General features: G+C 44.9%; 1 protein-coding gene across 1 annotated transcript in view; it reads left to right on the top strand.

Annotated features, from left to right (window-relative positions):
- The window catches only part of LOC137364486 (murinoglobulin-1-like), a 69180-nt gene that overhangs the window by 38586 nt on the left and 5594 nt on the right, over window positions 1-25000 (top strand). The window contains exon 10 of the mRNA XM_068027673.1: window positions 9712-9817. Within this exon, the coding sequence (XP_067883774.1) occupies window positions 9712-9817 (106 nt within the window). The remainder of the gene's footprint in view (window positions 1-9711; window positions 9818-25000) is intronic.

The raw sequence follows: 25000 nt of genomic DNA, 5'->3' as shown, positions 1-25000 counted from the left end.
GTGATGTGCGTTGTGATGTGCGTTGTGATGTGCGTTGTGATGTGGGTTGTGATGTGTGTATTGTGCTGTGTGTTGTGATGTGGGTTGTGATGTGGGTTGTGATGTGTGTTGTGATGTGTGTTGTGATGTGTGTTGTGATGTGTGTTGTGATGTGGGTTGTGATGTGTGTTGTGATGTGGGTTGTGATGTGGGTTGTGATGTGGGTTGTGATGTGTATTGTGATGTGTGTTGTGATGTGTGTTGTGATGTGTGGGTTGTGATGTGTGTTGTGATGTGGGTTGTGATGTGGGTTGTGATGTGGGTTGTGATGTGGGTTGTGATGTGGGTTGTGATGTGTATTGTGATGTGTGTTGTGATGTGTGTTGTGATGTGTGGGTTGTGATGTGTGTTGTGATGTGGGTTGTGATGTGGGTTGTGATGCGGGTTGTGATGCGGGTTGTGATGCGGGTTGTGATGTGTATTGTGATGTGTGTTGTGATGTGTGTTGTGATGTGTGGGTTGTGATGTGTGTTGTGATGTGGGTTGTGATGTGGGTTGTGATGTGGGTTGTGATGCGGGTTGTGATGCGGGTTGTGATGCGGGTTGTGATGCGGGTTGTGATGCGTGTTGTGATGTGTGGGTTGTGATGTGTGTTGTGATGTGTGTTGTGATGTGGGTTGTGATGTGGGTTGTGATGTGGGTTGTGATGTGGGTTGTGATGTGGGTTGTGATGTGGGTTGTGATGTGTGTTGTGATGTGTGGGTTGTGATGTGTGTTGTGATGTGGGTTGTGATGTGGGTTGTGATGTGGGTTGTGATGTGGGTTGTGATGCGGGTTGTGATGTGGGTTGTGATGTGTGTTGTGATGTGTGGGTTGTGATGTGTGGGTTGTGATGTGTGTTGTGATGTGTGTTGTGATGTTTGGGTTGTGATGTGTGGGTTGTGATGTGTGGGTTGTGATGTGTGGGTTGTGATGTGTGGGTTGTGATGTGTGGGTTGTGATGTGTGGGTTGTGGTGTGTGGGTTGTGATGTGTGTTGTGATGTGTGTTGTGATGTGTGTTGTGATGTGTGTTGTGATGTTTGGGTTGTGATGTTTGGGTTGTGATGTTTGTTGTGATGTTTGTTGTGATGTTTGTTGTGATGTTTGGGTTGTGATGTTTGGGTTGTGATGTTTGGGTTGTGATGTTTGGGTTGTGATGTGGGTTGTGATGTGGGTTGTGATGTTTGGGTTGTGATGTTTGGGTTGTGATGTTTGGGTTGTGATGTTTGGGTTGTGATGTTTTGGTTGTGATGTTTGTTGTGATGTTTGTTGTGATGTTTGGGTTGTGATGTGTGTTGTGATGTGTGTTGTGATGTTTGGGTTGTGATGTGGGTTGTGATGTGGGTTGTGATGTGTGTTGTGATGTGGGTTGTGATGTGGGTTGTGATGTGGGTTGTGATGTGGGTTGTGATGTGTGTTGTGATGTGTGTTGTGATGTTTGGGTTGTGATGTTTGGGTTGTGATGTTTGGGTTGTGATGTTTGGGTTGTGATGTTTGTTGTGATGTTTGGGCTGTGATGTGTGTTGTCATGTTTGGGCTGTGATGTGTGTTGTGATGTTTGGGTTGTGATGTGGGTTGTGATGTGTGTTGTGATGTGGGTTGTGATGTGGGTTGTGATGTGGGTTGTGATGTGGGTTGTGATGTGTGTTGGGATGTGTGTTGGGATGTGTGTTGGGATGTGGGTTGTGATGTGGGTTGTGATGTGTGTTGTGATGTTTGGGTTGTGATGTTTGGGTTGTGATGTGGGTTGTGATGTGGGTTGTGATGTGGGTTGTGATGTGGGTTGTGATGTGGGTTGTGATGTGGGTTGTGATGTTTGGGTTGTGATGTTTGGGTTGTGATGTTTGGGTTGTGATGTTTGGGTTGGTGATGTTTGTTGTGATGTTTGGGTTGTGATGTGTGTTGTGATGTTTGGGTTGTGATGTGTGTTGTGATGTGGGTTGTGATGTGTGTTGTGATGTTTGGGTTGTGATGTGTGTTGTGATGTTGGTTGAGATGTGTGTTGTGATGTGTGGGTTGTGATGTGTGGGTTGTGATGTGTGGGTTGTGATGTGTGTTGTGATGTGTGTTGTGATGTGTGTTGTGATGTGTGTTGTGATGTGTGTTGTGATGTGTGTTGTGATGTGTGGGTTGTGATGTGTGTTGTGATGTGTGTTGTGATGTGTGTTGTGATGTGTGTTGTGATGTGTGGGTTGTGATGTGTGTTGTGATGTGTGTTGTGATGTGTGTTGTGATGTGTGTTGTGATGTGGGTTGTGATGTGGGTTGTGATGTTTATTGTGATGTGTGTTGTGATGTGTATTGTGATGTGTACTGTGATGTTTATTGTGATGTGTGTTGTGATGTGGGTTGTGATGTGGGTTGTGATGTGGGTTGTGATGTGTGTTGTGATGTGGGTTGTGATGTGGGTTGTGATGTGGGTTGTGATGTGTGTTGTGATGTGTGTTGTGATGTGTGTTGTGATGTGTGTTGTGATGTGTGTTGTGATGTTTGGGTTGTGATGTTTGGGTTGTGATGTGTGTTGTGATGTGGGTTGTGATGTGGGTTGTGATGTGTGTTGTGATGTGTGTTGTGATGTGTGTTGTGATGTTTGGGTTATGATGTGGGTTGTGATGTGTATTGTGATGTGTGTTGTGATGTGGGTTGTGATGTGTGTTGTGATGTGTGTTGTGATGTGTGTTGTGATGTGTGGGTTGTGATGTGTGTTGTGATGTGTGTTGTGATGTGTGTTGTGATGTGTGTTGTGATGTGTGTTGTGATGTGTGTTGTGATGTTTGGGTTGTGATGTTTGTTGTGATGTTTGGGTTGTGATGTGTGTTGTGATGTTTGGGTTGTGATGTGTGTTGTGATGTTTGGGTTGTGATGTGTGTTGTGATGTGGGTTGTGATGTGTGTTGTGATGTTTGGGTTGTGATGTGTGTTGTGATGTTGGTTGAGATGTGTGTTGTGATGTGTGGGTTGTGATGTGTGGGTTGTGATGTGTGTTGTGATGTATGTTGTGATGTGTGTTGTGATGTGTGTTGTGATGTGTGTTGTGACGTGTGTTGTGATGTGTGTTGTGATGTGGGTTGTGATGTGTGGGTTGTGATGTATGTTGTGATGTGTGTTGTGATGTGGGTTGTGATGTGTGTTGTGATGTGTGTTGTGATGTGTGTTGTGATGTGTATTGTGATGTGTGTTGTGATGTGTGTTGTGATGTGTGGGTTGTGATGTGTGTTGTGATGTTTATTGTGATGTGTGTTGTGATGTGTGTTGTGATGTGGGTTGTGATGTGTGTTGTGATGTGTGTTGTGATGTGTGGGTTGTGATGTGTGTTGTGACGTGTGTTGTGATGTGTGTTGTGATGTGTGTTGTGATGTGTGTTGTGATGTGTGTTGTGATGTGTGTTGTGATGTGTGTTGTGATGTTTGGGTTGTGATGTTTGGGTTGTGATGTGGGTTGTGATGTGTGTTGTGATGTGGGTTGTGATGTGGGTTGTGATGTGTGTTGTGATGTGGGTTGTGATGTGGGTTGTGATGTGGGTTGTGATGTGTGTTGTGATGTTTGGGTTGTGATGTGTGTTGTGATGTGGGTTGTGATGTGTGTTGTGATGTGGGTTGTGATGTGGGTTGTGATGTGGGTTGTGATGTGTGTTGTGATGTGTGTTGTGATGTGTGTTGTGATGTGTGTTGTGATGTGGGTTGTGATGTGTGTTGTGATGTGTGTTGTGATGTGGGTTGTGATGTGTGTTCTGATGTGGGTTGTGATGTGTGTTGTGATGTATGTTGTGATGTGTGTTGTGATGTGTGTTGTGATGTGTGTTGTGCTGTGTGTTGTGATGTGTGTTGTGATGTGTGTTGTGATGTGTGTTGTGATGTGGGTTGTGATGTGTGTTGTGATGTGTGTTGTGATGTATGTTGTGATGTGTGTTGTGATGTGTGTTGTGATGTGTATTGTGATGTTTGGGTTATGATGTGGGTTGTGATGTGTATTGTGATGTGTATTGTGATGTTTGGGTTGTGATGTTTGGGTTGTGATGTTTGGGTTGTGATGTTTGGGTTGTGATGTTTGGGTTGTGATGTGGGTTGTGATGTGGGTTGTGATGTGGGTTGTAATGTGTGTTGTGATGTGTGTTGTGATGTGTGTTGTGATGTTTGGGTTATGATGTGGCTTGTGATTTGTATTGTGATGTGAGTTGTGATGTTTGGGTTGTGATGTGGGTTGTGATGTGGGTTGTGATGTGGGTTGTGATGTGGGTTGTGATGTGGGTTGTGATGTTTGGGTTGTGATGTGGGTTGTGATGTGGGTTGTGATGTGTGTTGTGATGTGTGTTGTGATGTGGGTTGTGATGTGGGTTGTGATGTGGGTTGTGATGTGGGTTGTGATGTTTGGGTAGTGATGTGGGTTGTGATGTGTGTTGTGATGTGTATTGTGATGTGTATTGTGATGTGTATTGTGATGTGTGTTGTGATGTGGGTTGTGATGTGGGTTGTGATGTGGGTTGTGATGTGGGTTGTGATGTGGGTTGTGATGTGTGTTGTGATGTTTGGGTTGTGATGTTTAGGTTGTGATGTGGGTTGTGATGTGTGTTGTGATGTGTGTTGTGATGTGGGTTGTGATGTCGGTTGTGATGTGTGTTTTGATGTGCGTTGTGATGTGGGTTGTGATGTTTGGGTTGTGATGTGGGTTGTGATGTGGGTTATGATGTGGGTTGTGATGTGTATTGTGATGTGTGTTGTGATGTGTGTTGTGATGTGGGTTGTGATGTGTGTTGTGATGTGTGTTGTGATGTGTGTTGTGATGTGTGTTGTGATGTGAGTTGTGATGTGGGTTGTGATGTGGGTTGTGATGTGGGTTGTGATGTGTGTTGTGATGTGTGTTGTGATGTGTGTTGTGATGTGTGGGTTGTGATGTGTGGGTTGTGATGTGTGTTGTGATGTGTGTTGTGATGTGTATTGTGATGTGTATTGTGATGTTTGTGTTATGATGTGGGTTGTGATGTGTATTGTGATGTGTATTGTGATGTGTGTTGTGATGTTTGGGTTGTGATGTTTGGGTTGTGATGTTTGGGTTGTGATGTGTGTTGTGATGTGTGTTGTGATGTATGTTGTGATGTGTGTTGTGATGTGTGTTGTGATGTGTGTTGTGACGTGTGTTGTGATGTGTGTTGTGATGTGTGTTGTGATGTGTGTTGTGATGTGTGTTGTGATGTGTGTTGTGATGTGTGTTGTGATGTTTGGGTTGTGATGTTTGGGTTGTGATGTGGGTTGTGATGTGTGTTGTGATGTGGGTTGTGATGTGGGTTGTGATGTGTGTTGTGATGTGGGTTGTGATGTGGGTTGTGATGTGGGTTGTGATGTGTGTTGTGATGTGTGGGTTGTGATGTGTGTTGTGATGTGGGTTGTGATGTGTGTTGTGATGTGGGTTGTGATGTGGGTTGTGATGTGGGTTGTGATGTGTGTTGTGATGTGTGTTGTGATGTGTGTTGTGATGTGGGTTGTGATGTGTGTTGTGATGTGTGTTGTGATGTGGGTTGTGATGTGTGTTGTGATGTGGGTTGTGATGTGTGTTGTGATGTATGTTGTGATGTGTGTTGTGATGTGTGTTGTGATGTGTGTTGTGCTGTGTGTTGTGATGTGTGTTGTGATGTGTGTTGTGATGTGTGTTGTGATGTGGGTTGTGATGTGTGTTGTGATGTGTGTTGTGATGTATGTTGTGATGTGTGTTGTGATGTGTGTTGTGATGTGTATTGTGATGTTTGGGTTATGATGTGGGTTGTGATGTGTATTGTGATGTGTATTGTGATGTTTGGGTTGTGATGTTTGGGTTGTGATGTTTGGGTTGTGATGTTTGGGTTGTGATGTTTGGGTTGTGATGTGGGTTGTGATGTGGGTTGTGATGTGGGTTGTAATGTGTGTTGTGATGTGTGTTGTGATGTGTGTTGTGATGTTTGGGTTATGATGTGGCTTGTGATTTGTATTGTGATGTGAGTTGTGATGTTTGGGTTGTGATGTGGGTTGTGATGTGGGTTGTGATGTGGGTTGTGATGTGGGTTGTGATGTTTGGGTTGTGATGTGGGTTGTGATGTGGGTTGTGATGTGTGTTGTGATGTGTGTTGTGATGTGGGTTGTGATGTGGGTTGTGATGTGGGTTGTGATGTGGGTTGTGATGTTTGGGTTGTGATGTGGGTTGTGATGTGTGTTGTGATGTGTATTGTGATGTGTATTGTGATGTGTATTGTGATGTGTGTTGTGATGTGGGTTGTGATGTGGGTTGTGATGTGGGTTGTGATGTGGGTTGTGATGTGGGTTGTGATGTGTGTTGTGATGTTTGGGTTGTGATGTTTAGGTTGTGATGTGGGTTGTGATGTGTGTTGTGATGTGTGTTGTGATGTGGGTTGTGATGTCGGTTGTGATGTGTGTTTTGATGTGCGTTGTGATGTGGGTTGTGATGTTTGGGTTGTGATGTGGGTTGTGATGTGGGTTATGATGTGGGTTGTGATGTGTATTGTGATGTGTGTTGTGATGTGGGTTGTGATGTGGGTTGTGATGTGTGTTGTGATGTGTGTTGTGATGTGTGTTGTGATGTGTGTTGTGATGTGAGTTGTGATGTGGGTTGTGATGTGGGTTGTGATGTGGGTTGTGATGTGTGTTGTGATGTGTGTTGTGATGTGTGTTGTGATGTGTGGGTTGTGATGTGTGGGTTGTGATGTGTGTTGTGATGTGTGTTGTGATGTGTATTGTGATGTGTATTGTGATGTTTGTGTTATGATGTGGGTTGTGATGTGTATTGTGATGTGTATTGTGATGTGTGTTGTGATGTTTGGGTTGTGATGTTTGGGTTGTGATGTTTGGGTTGTGATGTGGGTTGTGATGTGTGTTGTGATGTGTGTTGTGATGTGTGTTGTGATGTGTGTTGTGATGTGTATTGTGATGTTTGGGTTATGATGTGTGTTGTGATGTGTGTTGTGATGTGGGTTGTGATGTGTGTTGTGATGTGGGTTGTGATGTGTGTTGTGATGTGTGTTGTGATGTGTGTTGTGATGTGTGTTGTGATGTGTATTGTGATGTGTATTGTGATGTGTATTGTGATGTGTATTGTGATGTTTGGGTTATGATGTGGGTTGTGATGTGTGTTGTGATGTGGGTTGTGATGTGGGTTGTGATGTGTGTTGTGATGTGTGTTGTGATGTTTGGGTTATGATGTGGCTTGTGATGTGTATTGTGATGTGGGTTGTGATGTGGGTTGTGATGTGGGTTGTGATGTTTGGGTTGTGATGTGTGTTGTGATGTGGGTTGTGATGTGGGTTGTGATGTGGGTTGTGATGTGTGTTGTGATGTGTGTTGTGATGTGTGTTGTGATGTGGGTTGTGATGTGGGTTGTGATGTGGGTTGTGATGTGGGTTGTGATGTGGGTTGTGATGTTTGGGTTGTGATGTGGGTTGTGATGTGGGTTGTGATGTGGGTTGTGATGTTTGGGTTGTGATGTGGGTTATGATGTGGGTTGTGATGTGTATTGTGATGTGTGGGTTGTGATGTGTGGGTTGTGATGTGTGGGTTGTGATGTGGGTTGTGATGTGTGTTGTGATGTTTGGGTTGTGATGTTTGGGTTGTGATGTGTGTTGTGATGTGTGTTGTGATGTGTGTTGTGATGTGTGTTGTGATGTGTGTTGTGATGTGGGTTGTGATGTGGGTTGTGATGTGGGTTGTGATGTGGGTTGTGATGTGGGTTGTGATGTGTGTTGTGATGTGGGTTGTGATGTGGGTTGTGATGTTTGGGTTGTGATGTGTGTTGTGATGTTTGGGTTGTGATGTGTGTTGTGATGTTTGGGTTGTGATGTGTGTTGTGATGTGGGTTGTGATGTGTGTTGTGATGTTTCGGTTGTGATGTGTGTTGTGATGTGTGTTGTGATGTGGGTTGTGATGTGTGTTGTGATGTGTGTTGTGATGTGTGTTGTGATGTTTGGGTTGTGATGTGTGTTGTGATGTGTGTTGTGATGTGTGTTGTGATGTGGGTTGTGATGTGTGTTGTGATGTGTGTTGTGATGTGTGTTGTGATGTGGGTTGTGATGTGGGTTGTGATGTGGGTTGTGATGTGGGTTGTGATGTGTGTTGTGATGTTTGGGTTGTGATGTGTGTTGTGATGTTGGGTTGTGATGTGTGTTGTGATGTTTGGGTTGTGATGTGTGTTGTGATGTGGGTTGTGATGTGGGTTGTGATGTTTCGGTTGTGATGTGGGTTGTGATGTGTGTTGTGATGTGTGTTGTGATGTGTGTTGTGATGTGGGTTGTGATGTGGGTTGTGATGTGTGTTGTGATGTGTGTTGTGATGTGGGTTGTGATGTGGGTTGTGATGTGTGTTTTGATGTTTGGGTTGTGATATTTGGGTTGTGATGTTTGGGTTGTGATGTTTGTTGTGATGTTTGGGTTGTGATGTGTGTTGTGATGTTTGGGTTGTGATGTGTGTTGTGATGTTTGGGTTGTGATGTGTGTTGTGATGTGGGTTGTGATGTGTGTTGTGATGTTTCGGTTGTGATGTGTGTTGTGATGTGTGTTGTGATGTGTGTTGTGATGGGTGTTGTGATGTGTGTTGTGATGTGTGTTGTGATGTTTGTTGTGATGTTTGTTGTGATGTTTGGGCTGTGATGTGGGTTGTGATGTGTGTTGTGATGTGGGTTGTGATGTGTGTTGTGATGTGGGTTGTGATGGGTGTTGTGATGTGTGTTGTGATGTGTGTTGTGATGTGTGTTGTGATGTTTGGGTTGTGATGTGGGTTGTGATGTGTGTTGTGATGTGGGTTGTGATGTGGGTTGTGATGTGGGTTGTGATGTGTGTTGTGATGTGGGTTGTGATGTGGGTTGTGATGTGGGTTGTGATGTGGGTTGTGATGTGTGTTGTGATATTTGGGTTGTGATGTGTGTTGTGATGTGTGTTGTGATGTGGGTTGTGATGTGGGTTGTGATGTGGGTTGTGATGTGGGTTGTGATGTGTGTTGTGATGTGTGTTGTGATGTTTGGGTTGTGATGTTTGGGTTGTGATGTGTGTTGTGATGTGTGTTGTGATGTGTGTTGTGATGTGGGTTGTGATGTGTGTTGTGATGTTTGGGTTGTGATGTGTGTTGTGATGTTTGGGTTGTGATGTGTGTTGTGATGTGGGTTGTGATGTGTGTTGTGATGTTTGGGTTGTGATGTGTGTTGTGATGTTTGGGTTGTGATGTGTGTTGTGATGTGGGTTGTGATGTGGGTTGTGATGTGTGTTGTGATGTGGGTTGTGATGTGGGTTGTGATGTGGGTTGTGATGTGTGTTGTGATGTGTGTTGTGATGTGGGTTATGATGTGGGTTGTGATGTGGGTTGTGATGTGGGTTGTGATGTGTGTTGTGATGTGGGTTGTGATGTGTGGGTTGTGATGTGGGTTGTGATGTGTGTTGTGATGTTTGGGTTGTGATGTGGGTTGTGATGTGTGTTGTGATGTTTGGGTTGTGATGTGGGTTGTGATGTGTGTTGTGATGTTTGGGTTGTGATGTGTGTTGTGATGTGGGTTGTGATGTTTGGGTTGTGATGTTTGGGTTGTGATGTTTGGGTTGTGATGTTTGGGTTGTGATGTGTGTTGTGATGTGTGTTGTGATGTGTGTTGTGATGTTTGGGTTGTGTTTTGGATCAGTGTTTTTTGGGAAAACTCTCTTTTTCTCTGGGAATGTCCCCGTTTCTCTCTCCAGATGGAATCAAATCGTCTCATCCAGTTATCCATTGATGTCACTCAGAATTTTGTGGTGGAAAATCTACAGCCTGCATTTGTAAAGGTTTATGATTACTACGAAACAGGTAGGCTCTCGCTAACAAAACACAGGATAACCCTTCCCTCTCTCCCTGTCCTGTTCCCGGCTGTTTACTCCCTTCCCTGTCTCCCTGTCCAATTCCCTGCTGTTTACTCCCTTCCCTCTCTCCCTGCCCAATTCCCAGCTGTTTACTCCCTTCCCTCTCTCCCTGTCCAATTCCCAGGTGTTTACTCCCTTCCCTCTCTCCCTGTCCAATTCCCAGCTGTTTACTCCCTTCCCTCTCTCCCTGTCCAATTCCCAGGTGTTAACTCACTTCCCTCTCTCCCTGTCCAATTCCCGGCTGTTTTCTCCCTTCCCTCTCTCCCTGTCCAATTCCCGACTGTTTACTCACTTCCATCTCTCCCTGTCCAATTCCCATCTGTTTAATCCCCTCCCTCTCTCCCTGTCCAATTCCCAGCTGTTTACTCCCTTCCCTCTCTCCCTGTCCAATTGCCAGCTGTTTACTCCCTTCCCTCTCTCCCTGTCCAATTCCCAGGTGTTTACTCCCTTCCCTCTCTCCCTGTCCAATTCCCTGCTGTTTACTCCCTTCCCTCTCTCCCTGTCCAATTCCCAGCTGTTTGCTCCCTTCCATCTCTCCCTGTCCAATTCCCGGCTGTTTGCTCCCTTCCATCTCTCCCTGTCCAATTCCCAGCTGTTTACTCCCTTCCCTCTCTCCCTGTCCAATTGCCAGCTGTTTACTCCCTTCCCTCTCTCCCTGTCCAATTCCCAGGTGTTTACTCCCTTCCCTCTCTCCCTGTCCAATTCCCTGCTGTTTACTCCCTTCCCTCTCTCCCTGTCCAATTCCCAGCTGTTTGCTCCCTTCCATCTCTCCCTGTCCAATTCCCAGCTGTTTACTCCCTTCCCTCTCTCCCTGTCCAATTGCCAGCTGTTTACTCCCTTCCCTCTCTCCCTGTCCAATTCCCTGCTGTTTACTCCCTTCCCTCTCTCCCTGTCCAATTCCCAGCTGTTTGCTCCCTTCCATCTCTCCCTGTCCAATTCCCAGCTGTTTGCTCCCTTCCATCTCTCCCTGTCCAATTCCCGGCTGTTTACTCCCTTCCCTCTCTCCCTGTCCAATTCCCAGGTGTTTACTCCCTTCCCTCTCTCCCTGTCCAATTCCCAGGTGTTTACTCCCTTCCCTCACTCCCTGTCCAATTCCCAGCTGTTTGCTCCCTTCCCTCTCTCCCTGTCCAATTCCCGGCTGTTTACTCCCTTCCCTCTCTCCCTGTCCAATTCCCATCTGTTTACTCCCTTCCATCTCTCCCTGTCCAATTCCCAGCTGTTTGCTCCCTTCCCTCTCTCCCTGTCCAATTCCCGGCTGTTTACTCCCTTCCCTCTCTCCCTGTCCAATTCCCATCTGTTTACTCCCTTCCATCTCTCCCTGTCCAATTCCCAGCTGTTTACTCCCTTCCCTCTCTCCCTGTCCAATTCCCAGCTGTTTACTCCCTTCCCTCTCTCCCTGTCCAATTCCCAGCTGTTTACTCCCTTCCCTCTCTCCCTGTCCAATTCCCGGCTGTTTACTCCCTTCCCTCTCTCCCTGTCCAATTCCCAGCTGTTTACTCCCTTCCCTCTCTCCCTGTCCAATTCCCGGCTGTTTACTCCCTTCCCTCTCTCCCTGTCCAATTCCCGGCTGTTTACTCCCTTCCCTCTCTCCCTGTCCAATTGCCAGCTGTTTACTCCCTTCCCTCTCTCCCTGTCCAATTCCCAGCTGTTTACTCCCTTCCCTCTTTCCCTGTCCAATTCCCTGCTGTTTACTCCCTTCCCTCTCTCCCTGTCCAATTCCCAGGTGTTTACTCCCTTCCCTCTCTCCCTGTCCACTTCCCAGCTATTTACTCCCTTCCCTCTCTCCCTGTCCAATTCCCAGCTGTTTACTCCCTTCCCTCTCTCCCTGTCCAATTCCCTGCTGTTTACTCCCTTCCCTCTCTCCCTGTCCAATTCCCTGCTGTTTACTCCCTTCCCTCTCTCCCTGTCCAATTCCCGGCTGTTTACTCCCTTCCCTCTCACCCTGTCCAATTCCCAGCTGTTTACTCCCTTCCCTCTCTCCCTGTCCAATTCCCAGCTGTTTACTCCCTTCCCTATCTCCCTGTCCAATTCCCTGCTGTTTACTCCCTTCCCTCTCTCCCTGTCCAATTCCCAGCTGTTTACTCCCTTCCCTCTCTCCCTGTCCAATTCCCTGCTGTTTACTCCCTTCCCTCTCTCACTGTCCAATTCCCAGCTGTTTACCCCCTTCCCTCTCTCCCTGTCCAATTCCCAGGTGTTTACTCCCTTCCCTCTCTCCCTGTCCAATTCCCATCTGTTTACTCCCTTCCCTCTCTCCCTGTCCAATTCCCGGCTGTTTACTCCCTTCCCTCTCACCCTGTCCAATTCCCGACTGTTTACTCCCTTCCCTCTCTCCCTGTCCAATTCCCAGCTGTTTACTCCCTTCCCTCTCTCCCTGTCCAATTCCCAGCTGTTTACTCCCTTCCCTCTCTCCCTGTCCAATTCCCATCTGTTTACTCCCTTCCCTCTCTCCCTGTCCAATTCCCGGCTGTTTACTCCCTTCCCTCTCACCCTGTCCAATTCCCAGCTGTTTACTCCCTTCCCTATCTCCCTGTCCAATTCCCTGCTGTTTACTCCCTTCCCTCTCTCCCTGTCCAATTCCCAGCTGTTTACTCCCTTCCCTCTCTCCCTGTCCAATTCCCAGCTGTTTACTCCCTTCCCTCTCTCCCTGTCCAATTCCCAGCTGTTTACTCCCTTCCCTCTCACCCTGTCCAATTCCCAGCTGTTTACTCCCTTCCCGCTCTCCCTGTCCAATTCCCAGCTGTTTACTCCCTTCCCTATCTCCCTGTCCAATTCCCTGCTGTTTACTCCCTTCCCTCTCTCCCTGTCCAATTCCTGGCTGTTTACTCACTTCCCTCTCTCCCTGTCCAATTCCCAGCTGTTTACTCCCTTCCCTCTCTCCCTGTCCAATTCCCAGCTGTTTACTCCCTTCCCTCTCTCCCTGTCCAATTCCCGGCTGTTTACTCCCTTCCCTCTCTCCCTGTCCAATTCCCAGCTGTTTACTCCCTTCCCTATCTCCCTGTCCAATTCCCTGCTGTTTACTCCCTTCCCTCTCTCCCTGTCCAATTCCCAGCTGTTTACTCCCTTCCCTCTCTCCCTGTCCAATTCCCTGCTGTTTACTCCCTTCCCTCTCTCCCTGTCCAATTCCCGGCTGTTTACTCCCTTCCCTCTCACCCTGTCCAATTCCCAGCTGTTTACTCCCTTCCCTCTCTCCCTGTCCAATTCCCAGCTGTTTACTCCCTTCCCTATCTCCCTGTCCAATTCCCTGCTGTTTACTCCCTTCCCTCTCTCCCTGTCCAATTCCCAGCTGTTTACTCCCTTCCCTCTCTCCCTGTCCAATTCCCTGCTGTTTACTCCCTTCCCTCTCTCCCTGTCCAATTCCCAGCTGTTTACTCCCTTCCCTCTCTCCCTGTCCAATTCCCAGCTGTTTACTCCATTCCCTCTCTCCCTGTCCAATTCCCGGCTGTTTACTCCCTTCCCTCTCTCCCTGTCCAATTCCCAGCTGTTTACTCCCTTCCCTCTCTCCCTGTCCAATTCCCTGCTGTTTACTCCCTTCCCTCTCTCCCTGTCCAATTCCCAGCTGTTTACTCCCTTCCCTCTCTCCCTGTCCAATTCCCTGCTGTTTACTCCCTTCCCTCTCTCCCTGTCCAATTCCCAGCTGTTTACTCCCTTCCCTCTCTCCCTGTCCAATTCCCAGCTGTTTACTCCCTTCCCTCTCTCCCTGTCCAATTCCCTGCTGTTTACTCCCTTCCCTCTCTCCCTGTCCAATTCCCAGCTGTTTACTCCCTTCCCTCTCTCCCTGTCCAATTCCCGGCTGTTTACTCCCTTCCCTCTCTCCCTGTCCAATTCCCGGCTGTTTACTCCCTTCCCTCTCTCCCTGTCCAATTCCCAGCTGTTTACTCCCTTCCCTCTCTCCCTGTCCAATTCCCAGCTGTTTACTCCCTTCCCTCTCTCCCTGTCCAATTCCCGGCTGTTTACTCCCTTCCCTCTCTCCCTGTCCAATTCCCAGCAGTTTACTCCCTTCCCTCTCTCCCTGTCCAATTCCCAGCTGTTTACTCCCTTCCCTCTCTCCCTGTCCAATTCCCAGCTGTTTACTCCCTTCCCTCTCTCCCTGTCCAATTCCCAGCTGTTTACTCCCTTCCCTCTCTCCCTGTCCAATTCCCAGCTGTTTACTCCCTTCCCTCTCTCCCTGTCCAATTCCCAGCTGTTTACTCCCTTCCCTCTCTCCCTGTCCAATTCCTGGCTGTTTACTCCCTTCCCTCTCTCCCTGTCCAATTCCCGGCTATTTACTCCCTTCACTCTCTCCCTGCCCACTTCCCGACTGTTTACTCCCTTCCCTCTCTCCCTGTCCAATTCCCAGCTGTTTACTCCCTTCCCTCTCTCCCTGTCCAATTCCCAGCTGTTTACTCCCTTCCATCTCTCCCTGTCCAATTCCCAGCTGTTTACTCCCTTCCCTCTTTCCCTGTCCAATTCCCTGCTGTTTACTCCCTTCCCTCTCTCCCTGTCCAATTCCCGACTGTTTACTCACTTCCCTCTCTCCCTGTCCAATTCCCATCTGTTTACTCCCTTCCCTCTCTCCCTGTCTAATTCCCAGCTGTTTACTCCCTTCCCTCTTTCCCTGTCCAATTCCCAGCTGTTTACTCCCTTCCCTCTCTCCCTGTCCAATTCCCAGCTGTTTGCTCCCTTCCATCTCTCCCTGTCCAATTCCCAGCTGTTTACTCCCTTCCCTCTTTCCCTGTCCAATTCCCTGCTGTTTGCTCCCTTCCATCTCTCCCTGTCCAATTCCCAGCTGTTTACTCCCTTCCCTCTTTCCCTGTCCAATTCCCTGCTGTTTACTCCCTTCCCTCTCTCCCTGTCCAATTCCCAGCTGTTTACTCCCTTCCCTCTCTCCCTGTCCAATTCCCTGCTGTTTACTCCCTTCCCTCTCTCCCTGTCCAATTCCCAGCTGTTTACTCCCTTCCCTCTCTCCCTGTCCAATTCCCTGCTGTTTACTCCCTTCCCTCTCTCCCTGTCCAATTCCCAGCTGTTTACTCCCTTCCCTCTCTCCCTGTCCAATTCCCAGCTGTTTACTCCCTTCCCTCTCTCCCTGTCCAATTCCCTGCTGTTTACTCCCTTCCCTCTCTCCCTGTCCAATTCCCAGCTGTTTACTCCCTTCCCTCTCTCCCTGTCCAATTCCTAGCTGTTTACTCCCTTCCCTCTCTCCCTGTCCAATTCCCGGCTGTTTACTCCCTTCCCTCTCTCCCTGTCCAATTCCCAGCTGTTTACTCCCTTCCCTCTTTCCCTGTCCAATTCCCTGCTGTTTACTCCCTTCCCTCTCTCCCTGTCCAATTCCCAGCTGTTTACTCCCTTCCCTCTCTCCCTGTCCAATTCCCTGCTGTTTACTCCCTTCCCTCTCTCCCTGTCCAATTCCCAGCTGTTTACTCCCTTCCCTCTTTCCCTGTCCAATTCCCTGCTGTTTACTCCCTTCCCTCTCCCGCTGTCCAATTCCCGACTGTTTACTCCCTTCCCTCTCTCCCTGTCCAATTCCCAGCTGTTTACTCCCTTCCCTCTTTCCCTGTCCAATTCCCAGCTGTTTACTCCCTTCCCTCTCTCCCTGTCCAATTCCCAGCTGTTTACTCCCTTCCCTCTCTCCCTGTCCAATTCCCAGCTGTTTACTCCCTTCCCTCTCTCCCTGTCCAATTCCCAGCTGTTTACTCCCTTCCCTCTCTCCCTGTCCAATTCCCAGCTGTTTACTCCCTTCCCTCTCTCCCTGTCCAATTCCCAGCTGTTTACTCCCTTCCCTCTCTCCCTGTCCAATTCCCGGCTATTTACTCCCTTCACTCTCTCCCTGCCCACTTCCCGACTGTTTACTCCCTTCCCTCTCTCCCTGTCCAATTCCCAGCTGTTTACTCCCTTCCCTCTCTCCCTGTCCAATTCCCAGCTGTTTACTCCCTTCCCTCTCTCCCTGTCCAATTCCCGGCTATTTACTCCCTTCACTCTCTCCCTGCCCACTTCCCGACTGTTTACTCCCTTCCCTCTCTCCCTGTCCAATTCCCAGCTGTTTACTCCCTTCCCTCTCTCCCTGTCCAATTCCCAGCTGTTTACTCCCTTCCATCTCTCCCTGTCCAATTCCCAGCTGTTTACTCCCTTCCCTCTCTCCCTGTCCAATTCCCAGGTGTTTACTCCCTTCCCTCTCTCCCTGTCCAATTCCCAGCTGTTTACTCCCTTCCATCTCTCCCTGTCCAATTCCCGACTGTTTTCTCCCTTCCCTATCTCCCTGTCCAATTCCCAGCTGTTTACTCCCTTCCCTCTCTCCTTGTCCAATTCCCATCTGTTTACTCCCTTCCCTCTCTCCCTGTCCAATTCCCAGGTGTTTACTCCCTTCCCTCTCTCCCTGTCCAATTCCCGACTGTTTACTCCCTTCCCTCTCTCCCGGTCCAATTCCCATCTGTTTACTCCCTTCCCTCTCTCCCTGTCCAATTCCCGACTGTTTACTCCCTTCACTCTCTCCCTGTCCAATTCCCAGCTGTTTACTCCCTTCCCTCTCTCCCGGTCCAATTCCCATCTGTTTACTCCCTTCCCTCTCTCCCGGTCCAATTCCCAGCTGTTTACTCCCTTCCCTCTCTCCCTGTCCAATTCCCGGCTGTTTACTCCCTTCCCTCTCCCGCTGTCCAATTCCCGGCTGTTTACTCCCTTCCCTCTCTCCCTGTCCAATTCCCAGCTGTTTACTCCCTTCCCTCTCTCCCTGTCCAATTCCCAGCTGTTTACTCCCTTCCCTCTTTCCCTGTCCAATTCCCAGCTGTTTACTCCCTTCCCTCTCTCCCTGTCCAATTCCCAGCTGTTTACTCCCTTCCCTCTTTCCCTGTCCAATTCCCAGCTGTTTTCTCCCTTCCCTCTCTCCCTGTCCAATTCCCAGCTGTTTACTCCCTTCCCTCTTTCCCTGTCCAATTCCCAGCTGTTTACTCCCTTCCCTCTCTCCCTGTCCAATTCCCAGGTGTTTACTCCCTTCCCTCTCTCCCTGTCCAATTCCCGACTGTTTACTCACTTCCCTCTCTCCCTGTCCAATTCCCGTCTGTTTACTCACTTCCCTCTCTCCCTGTCCAATTCCCGGCTGTTTACTCCCTTCCCTCTCTCCCTGTCCAATTCCCAGCTGTTTACTCACTTCCCTCTCTCCCTGTCCAATTCCCAGCTGTTTACTCCCTTCCCTCTCTCCCTGTCCAATTCCCGGCTGTTTACTCCCTTCCCTCTCTCCCTGTCCAATTCCCGTCTGTTTACTCCCTTCCCTCTCTCCCTGTCCAATTCCCGGCTGTTTCCTCCTTGTCCATCTCTCACTGTCCAATTCCTGGCTGATTATTCCTGGCTGGTTAATTCCAGGTTTTGATTCCAGGATGCCTATTCCCAGGTTTTGATTTCTGAGGTGTTTACTTCCAAGTCTTTGTTCTGGGTTATTTGATCAGATAATTTTAATTTCGGGTGTTTGTTCTGGGTGTTTATTCCAAAATATTTATATCCAGGTTTTTAATCCTGGGTATTTATTATAGAGTATTTAATTACTGGAGCGTTCAATCCTGGGTGGTTATTCTCGGTTGTTTATTCCCATGTTTTTATTCCCAGCTGTTTATTCCGGGTGTGTATTCCCAGGTTTTTAATCCTGGTTTTATTCCCAGGTTTTTAATCCCAGTGTTTATTCTGGGTGTTTATTCCCAGGTTTTTAATGGCAATGTTTATTCTGGGTGGTAATTCCCAGGTTTGTAATCCTGGTGTTTATTCCCAGGTTTTTAATCCCAGTGTTTATTCTGGGTGGTAATTCCCAGGTTTTTAATGGCAGTGTTTATTCTGGGTGGTAATTCCCAGGTTTGTAATCCTGGTGTTTATTCCCAGGTTTTTAATCCCAGTGTTTATTCTGGGTGTTTATTCCCAGGTTTGTAATGGCAATGTTTATTCTGGGTGGTAATTCCCAGGTTTTTAATGGCAGTGTTTATTCTGGGTGGTAATTCCCAGGTTTTTAATGGCAGTGTTTATTCTGGGTGGTAATTCCCAGGTTTTTAATCCTGGTGTTTATTTCCAGGTTTTTAATCCTGGTGTTTATTCCAGATGTTTATTCCCAGGTTTTTGATCCTGGGGTTTATTCTTGGTGTTTATTCCCAGGTTTCTAATCCCAGAATTTATTCCCAGGTTTTTAATCCTGGCATTTATTCTGGGCGTTTACTCCCAGATTTTTAATCCTGGTGTTTATTCTGGGTGTTTAGTCCCAGGTTTTTAATCCCAATGTTTATTCTGGGTGAATATTGCCAGATTTTTAATCCTGGTGTTTATTCCGGGTGTTTAGTCCCAGGTTTTTAATCCCAATGTTTATTCTGGGTGATTATTCCCAGGTTTTTAATCCTGGTGTTTATTCTGGGTGTTTATTCCCAGGTTTGTAATCCCGGTGTTTACTCCGTGGGTTTATTCCCAGGTTTTTAACCCCGGTGTTTATTCTGGGTTTTTATTCCCAGGTTTTTAATCCCAGTGTTATTGCAGATGTTTATTCCCAGGTTTTTAATCCTGGTGTTTATTCCGGGTGTTTAGTCCCAGGTTTTTAATCCCAATGTTTATTCTGGGTGATTATTCCCAGGTTTTTAATCCCAGTGTTATTGCAGATGTTTATTCCCAGGTTTTTAATCCTGGTGTTTATTCCGGGTGTTTAGTCCCAGGTTTTTAATCCCAATGTTTATTCTGGGTGATTATTCCCAGGTTTTTAATCCTGGTGTTTATTCCTGATGTTTATTCCCAGGTTTTTAATCCTGGTGTTTATTCCTGATGTTTATTCCCAGGTTTTTAATCCTGGTGTTTATTCCGGGTGTTTAGTCCCAGGTTTTTAATCCTGGTGTTTATTCCGGGTGTTTAGTCCCAGGTTTTTAATCCTGGTGTTTATTCTGGGTGTTTATTCCCAGCGTTTTAATCCCGGTGATTATTCTGGGTATTTATTCTCAGGTTTGTAATCCTGATGTTTATTCTGGGTGTTTATTCCCAGGTTTTTAATGGCAGTGTTTATACTGGGTGGTAATTCCCAGGTTTGTAATCCTGCTGTTTATTCCAGATGTTTATTCCCAGGCTTTTGATCCTGGGGTTTATTCTTGGTGTTTATTCCCAGGTTTCTAATCCCAGAATATATTACCAGGTTTTTAATCCTGGCATTTATTCTGGGTGTTTATTCTCAGTTTTTTAATCCTCGTGTTTATTCTGGGTGTTTATTCCCAGGTTTGTAATCCCGGTGTTTATTCCGTGCGTTTATTCCCAGGTTTTTAACCCCGGTGTTTATTCTGGGTTTTTATTCCCAGGTTTTTAATCCCAGTGTTATTGCAGATGTTTATTCCCAGGTTTTTAATCCTGGTGTTTATTCCGGGTGTTTAGTCCCAGGTTTTTAATCCCAATGTTTATTCTGGGTGTTTATTCCCAGGTTTTTAATCCTGGTGTTTATTCCTGATGTTTATTCCCAGGTTTTTAATCCTGGTGTTTATTCCAGGTGTTTAGTCCCAGGTTTTTAATCCCAATGTTTATTCTAGGTGATTATTTCCAGGTTTTTAATCCTGGTGTTTATTCTGTGTTTTTATTCCCAGGTTTTTAATCCCAGTGTTATTGCAGATGTTTATTCCCAGGTTTTTAATCCTGGTGTTTATTCCTGATGTTTATTCCCAGGTTTTTAATCCTGGTGTTTATTCCGGGTGTTTAGTCCCAGGTTTTTAATCCCAATGTTTATTCTGGGTGATTATTCCCAGGTTTTTATTCCTGGTGTTTATTCTGGGTGTTTATTCCCAGGTTTGTAATCCCGGTGTTTATTCCGTGGGTTTATTTTCAGGTTTTTAACCCCGGTGTTTATTCTGGGTTTTTATTCCCAGGTTTTTAATCCCAGTGTTATTGCAGATGTTTATTCTCAGGTTTTTAATCCTGGTGTTTATTCCAGATGTTTATTCCCAGGTTTTTAATCCTGGTGTTTATTCTGGGTGATTATTCCCAGGCTTTTAATCCTGGTGTTTATCCGGGTGTTTAGTCCCAGGTTTTTAATCCTGGTGTTTATTCCAGATGTTTATTCCCAGGTTTTTAATCCTGGTGTTTATTCCGGGTGTTAATTCCAGGTTTTTAATCCCAATGTTTATTCTGGGTGATTATTCCCAGGTTTTTAATCCCAGTGTTATTGCAGATGTTTATTCCCAGGTTTTTAATCCTGGTGTTTATTCCGGGTGTTTAGTCCCAGGTTTTTAATCCCAATGTTTATTCTGGGTGATTATTCCCAGGTTTTTAATCCTGGTGTTTATTCCTGATGTTTATTCCCAGGTTTTTAATCCTGGTGTTTATTCCTGATGTTTATTCCCAGGTTTTTAATCCTGGTGTTTATTCCGGGTGTTTAGTCCCAGGTTTTTAATCCTGGTGTTTATTCCGGGTGTTTAGTCCCAGGTTTTTAATCCTGGTGTTTATTCTGGGTGTTTATTCCCAGCGTTTTAATCCCGGTGATTATTCTGGGTATTTATTCTCAGGTTTGTAATCCTGATGTTTATTCTGGGTGTTTATTCCCAGGTTTTTAATGGCAGTGTTTATACTGGGTGGTAATTCCCAGGTTTGTAATCCTGCTGTTTATTCCAGATGTTTATTCCCAGGCTTTTGATCCTGGGGTTTATTCTTGGTGTTTATTCCCAGGTTTCTAATCCCAGAATATATTACCAGGTTTTTAATCCTGGCATTTATTCTGGGTGTTTATTCTCAGTTTTTTAATCCTCGTGTTTATTCTGGGTGTTTATTCCCAGGTTTGTAATCCCGGTGTTTATTCCGTGCGTTTATTCCCAGGTTTTTAACCCCGGTGTTTATTCTGGGTTTTTATTCCCAGGTTTTTAATCCCAGTGTTATTGCAGATGTTTATTCCCAGGTTTTTAATCCTGGTGTTTATTCCGGGTGTTTAGTCCCAGGTTTTTAATCCCAATGTTTATTCTGGGTGTTTATTCCCAGGTTTTTAATCCTGGTGTTTATTCCTGATGTTTATTCCCAGGTTTTTAATCCTGGTGTTTATTCCAGGTGTTTAGTCCCAGGTTTTTAATCCCAATGTTTATTCTAGGTGATTATTTCCAGGTTTTTAATCCTGGTGTTTATTCTGTGTTTTTATTCCCAGGTTTTTAATCCCAGTGTTATTGCAGATGTTTATTCCCAGGTTTTTAATCCTGGTGTTTATTCCTGATGTTTATTCCCAGGTTTTTAATCCTGGTGTTTATTCCGGGTGTTTAGTCCCAGGTTTTTAATCCCAATGTTTATTCTGGGTGATTATTCCCAGGTTTTTATTCCTGGTGTTTATTCTGGGTGTTTATTCCCAGGTTTGTAATCCCGGTGTTTATTCCGTGGGTTTATTTTCAGGTTTTTAACCCCGGTGTTTATTCTGGGTTTTTATTCCCAGGTTTTTAATCCCAGTGTTATTGCAGATGTTTATTCTCAGGTTTTTAATCCTGGTGTTTATTCCAGATGTTTATTCCCAGGTTTTTAATCCTGGTGTTTATTCTGGGTGATTATTCCCAGGCTTTTAATCCTGGTGTTTATCCGGGTGTTTAGTCCCAGGTTTTTAATCCTGGTGTTTATTCCAGATGTTTATTCCCAGGTTTTTAATCCTGGTGTTTATTCCGGGTGTTAATTCCAGGTTTTTAATCCCAATGTTTATTCTGGGTGATTATTCCCAGGTTTTTAATCCCAGTGTTATTGCAGATGTTTATTCCCAGGTTTTTAATCCTGGTGTTTATTCCGGGTGTTTAGTCCCAGGTTTTTAATCCCAATGTTTATTCTGGGTGATTATTCCCAGGTTTTTAATCCTGGTGTTTATTCCTGATGTTTATTCCCAGGTTTTTAATCCTGGTGTTTATTCCTGATGTTTATTCCCAGGTTTTTAATCCTGGTGTTTATTCCGGGTGTTTAGTCCCAGGTTTTTAATCCTGGTGTTTATTCCGGGTGTTTAGTCCCAGGTTTTTAATCCTGGTGTTTATTCTGGGTGTTTATTCCCAGCGTTTTAATCCCGGTGATTATTCTGGGTATTTATTCTCAGGTTTGTAATCCTGATGTTTATTCTGGGTGTTTATTCCCAGGTTTTTAATGGCAGTGTTTATACTGGGTGGTAATTCCCAGGTTTGTAATCCTGCTGTTTATTCCAGATGTTTATTCCCAGGCTTTTGATCCTGGGGTTTATTCTTGGTGTTTATTCCCAGGTTTCTAATCCCAGAATATATTACCAGGTTTTTAATCCTGGCATTTATTCTGGGTGTTTATTCTCAGTTTTTTAATCCTCGTGTTTATTCTGGGTGTTTATTCCCAGGTTTGTAATCCCGGTGTTTATTCCGTGCGTTTATTCCCAGGTTTTTAACCCCGGTGTTTATTCTGGGTTTTTATTCCCAGGTTTTTAATCCCAGTGTTATTGCAGATGTTTATTCCCAGGTTTTTAATCCTGGTGTTTATTCCGGGTGTTTAGTCCCAGGTTTTTAATCCCAATGTTTATTCTGGGTGTTTATTCCCAGGTTTTTAATCCTGGTGTTTATTCCTGATGTTTATTCCCAGGTTTTTAATCCTGGTGTTTATTCCAGGTGTTTAGTCCCAGGTTTTTAATCCCAATGTTTATTCTAGGTGATTATTTCCAGGTTTTTAATCCTGGTGTTTATTCTGTGTTTTTATTCCCAGGTTTTTAATCCCAGTGTTATTGCAGATGTTTATTCCCAGGTTTTTAATCCTGGTGTTTATTCCTGATGTTTATTCCCAGGTTTTTAATCCTGGTGTTTATTCCGGGTGTTTAGTCCCAGGTTTTTAATCCCAATGTTTATTCTGGGTGATTATTCCCAGGTTTTTATTCCTGGTGTTTATTCTGGGTGTTTATTCCCAGGTTTGTAATCCCGGTGTTTATTCCGTGGGTTTATTTTCAGGTTTTTAACCCCGGTGTTTATTCTGGGTTTTTATTCCCAGGTTTTTAATCCCAGTGTTATTGCAGATGTTTATTCTCAGGTTTTTAATCCTGGTGTTTATTCCAGATGTTTATTCCCAGGTTTTTAATCCTGGTGTTTATTCTGGGTGATTATTCCCAGGCTTTTAATCCTGGTGTTTATCCGGGTGTTTAGTCCCAGGTTTTTAATCCTGGTGTTTATTCCAGATGTTTATTCCCAGGTTTTTAATCCTGGTGTTTATTCCGGGTGTTAATTCCAGGTTTTTAATCCCAATGTTTATTCTGGGTGATTATTCCCAGGTTTTTAATCCCAGTGTTATTGCAGATGTTTATTCCCAGGTTTTTAATCCTGGTGTTTATTCCGGGTGTTTAGTCCCAGGTTTTTAATCCCAATGTTTATTCTGGGTGATTATTCCCAGGTTTTTAATCCTGGTGTTTATTCCTGATGTTTATTCCCAGGTTTTTAATCCTGGTGTTTATTCCTGATGTTTATTCCCAGGTTTTTAATCCTGGTGTTTATTCCGGGTGTTTAGTCCCAGGTTTTTAATCCTGGTGTTTATTCCGGGTGTTTAGTCCCAGGTTTTTAATCCTGGTGTTTATTCCGGGTGTTTATTCCCAGCGTTTTAATCCCGGTGATTATTCTGGGTATTTATTCTCAGGTTTGTAATCCTGATGTTTATTCTGGGTGTTTATTCCCAGGTTTTTAATGGCAGTGTTTATACTGGGTGGTAATTCCCAGGTTTGTAATCCTGCTGTTTATTCCAGATGTTTATTCCCAGGCTTTTGATCCTGGGGTTTATTCTTGGTGTTTATTCCCAGGTTTCTAATCCCAGAATATATTACCAGGTTTTTAATCCTGGCATTTATTCTGGGTGTTTATTCTCAGTTTTTTAATCCTCGTGTTTATTCTGGGTGTTTATTCCCAGGTTTGTAATCCCGGTGTTTATTCCGTGCGTTTATTCCCAGGTTTTTAACCCCGGTGTTTATTCTGGGTTTTTATTCCCAGGTTTTTAATCCCAGTGTTATTGCAGATGTTTATTCCCAGGTTTTTAATCCTGGTGTTTATTCCGGGTGTTTAGTCCCAGGTTTTTAATCCCAATGTTTATTCTGGGTGTTTATTCCCAGGTTTTTAATCCTGGTGTTTATTCCTGATGTTTATTCCCAGGTTTTTAATCCTGGTGTTTATTCCAGGTGTTTAGTCCCAGGTTTTTAATCCCAATGTTTATTCTAGGTGATTATTTCCAGGTTTTTAATCCTGGTGTTTATTCTGTGTTTTTATTCCCAGGTTTTTAATCCCAGTGTTATTGCAGATGTTTATTCCCAGGTTTTTAATCCTGGTGTTTATTCCTGATGTTTATTCCCAGGTTTTTAATCCTGGTGTTTATTCCGGGTGTTTAGTCCCAGGTTTTTAATCCCAATGTTTATTCTGGGTGATTATTCCCAGGTTTTTATTCCTGGTGTTTATTCTGGGTGTTTATTCCCAGGTTTGTAATCCCGGTGTTTATTCCGTGGGTTTATTTCCAGGTTTTTAACCCCGGTGTTTATTCTGGGTTTTTTATTCCCAGGTTTTTAATCCCAGTGTTATTGCAGATGTTTATTCTCAGGTTTTTAATCCTGGTGTTTATTCCAGATGTTTATTCCCAGGTTTTTAATCCTGGTGTTTATTCTGGGTGATTATTCCCAGGCTTTTAATCCTGGTGTTTATCCGGGTGTTTAGTCCCAGGTTTTTAATCCTGGTGTTTATTCCAGATGTTTATTCCCAGGTTTTTAATCCTGGTGTTTATTCCGGGTGTTAATTCCAGGTTTTTAATCCCAATGTTTATTCTGGGTGATTATTCCCAGGTTTTTAATCCCAGTGTTTGTTCCAGGTGTTTATTCCCAGGTTATTAATCCCAGTGTTTATTTCCAGGTTTTTAATCCCGGTGTTTATTCTGGGTGTTTATTTCCAGGTTTTTAATCCCAGTGTTTATTCCCAGGTTTGTAATCCTGGTGTTTATTCAAAGTGTTTATTCCCAGGTTATTAATCCCAGTGTTTATTCCCAGGATTTTATTCCCAGGATTTTATTCCCGGTGTTTATTCCCAGATGTTTATTCCCAGGTTTTTAGTCCTGGTGTTTATTCCAGATGTTTATTCCCAGGTTTTTAATCCTGGCATTTATTCTGGGTGTTTATTCCAAGGTTTTTAATCCTGGTGTTTATTCTGGGTGATTATTCCCAGGTTTTTAATCCCGGTGTTTA

Source organism: Heterodontus francisci, unplaced genomic scaffold, assembly GCF_036365525.1.
Source record: "Heterodontus francisci isolate sHetFra1 unplaced genomic scaffold, sHetFra1.hap1 HAP1_SCAFFOLD_1281, whole genome shotgun sequence".
Classification (NCBI taxonomy): Eukaryota; Metazoa; Chordata; class Chondrichthyes; order Heterodontiformes; family Heterodontidae; genus Heterodontus; species Heterodontus francisci.
The sequence above is the reverse complement of the archived record's forward strand: the minus strand, read 5'-3'. Positions and strand labels throughout refer to the sequence as shown.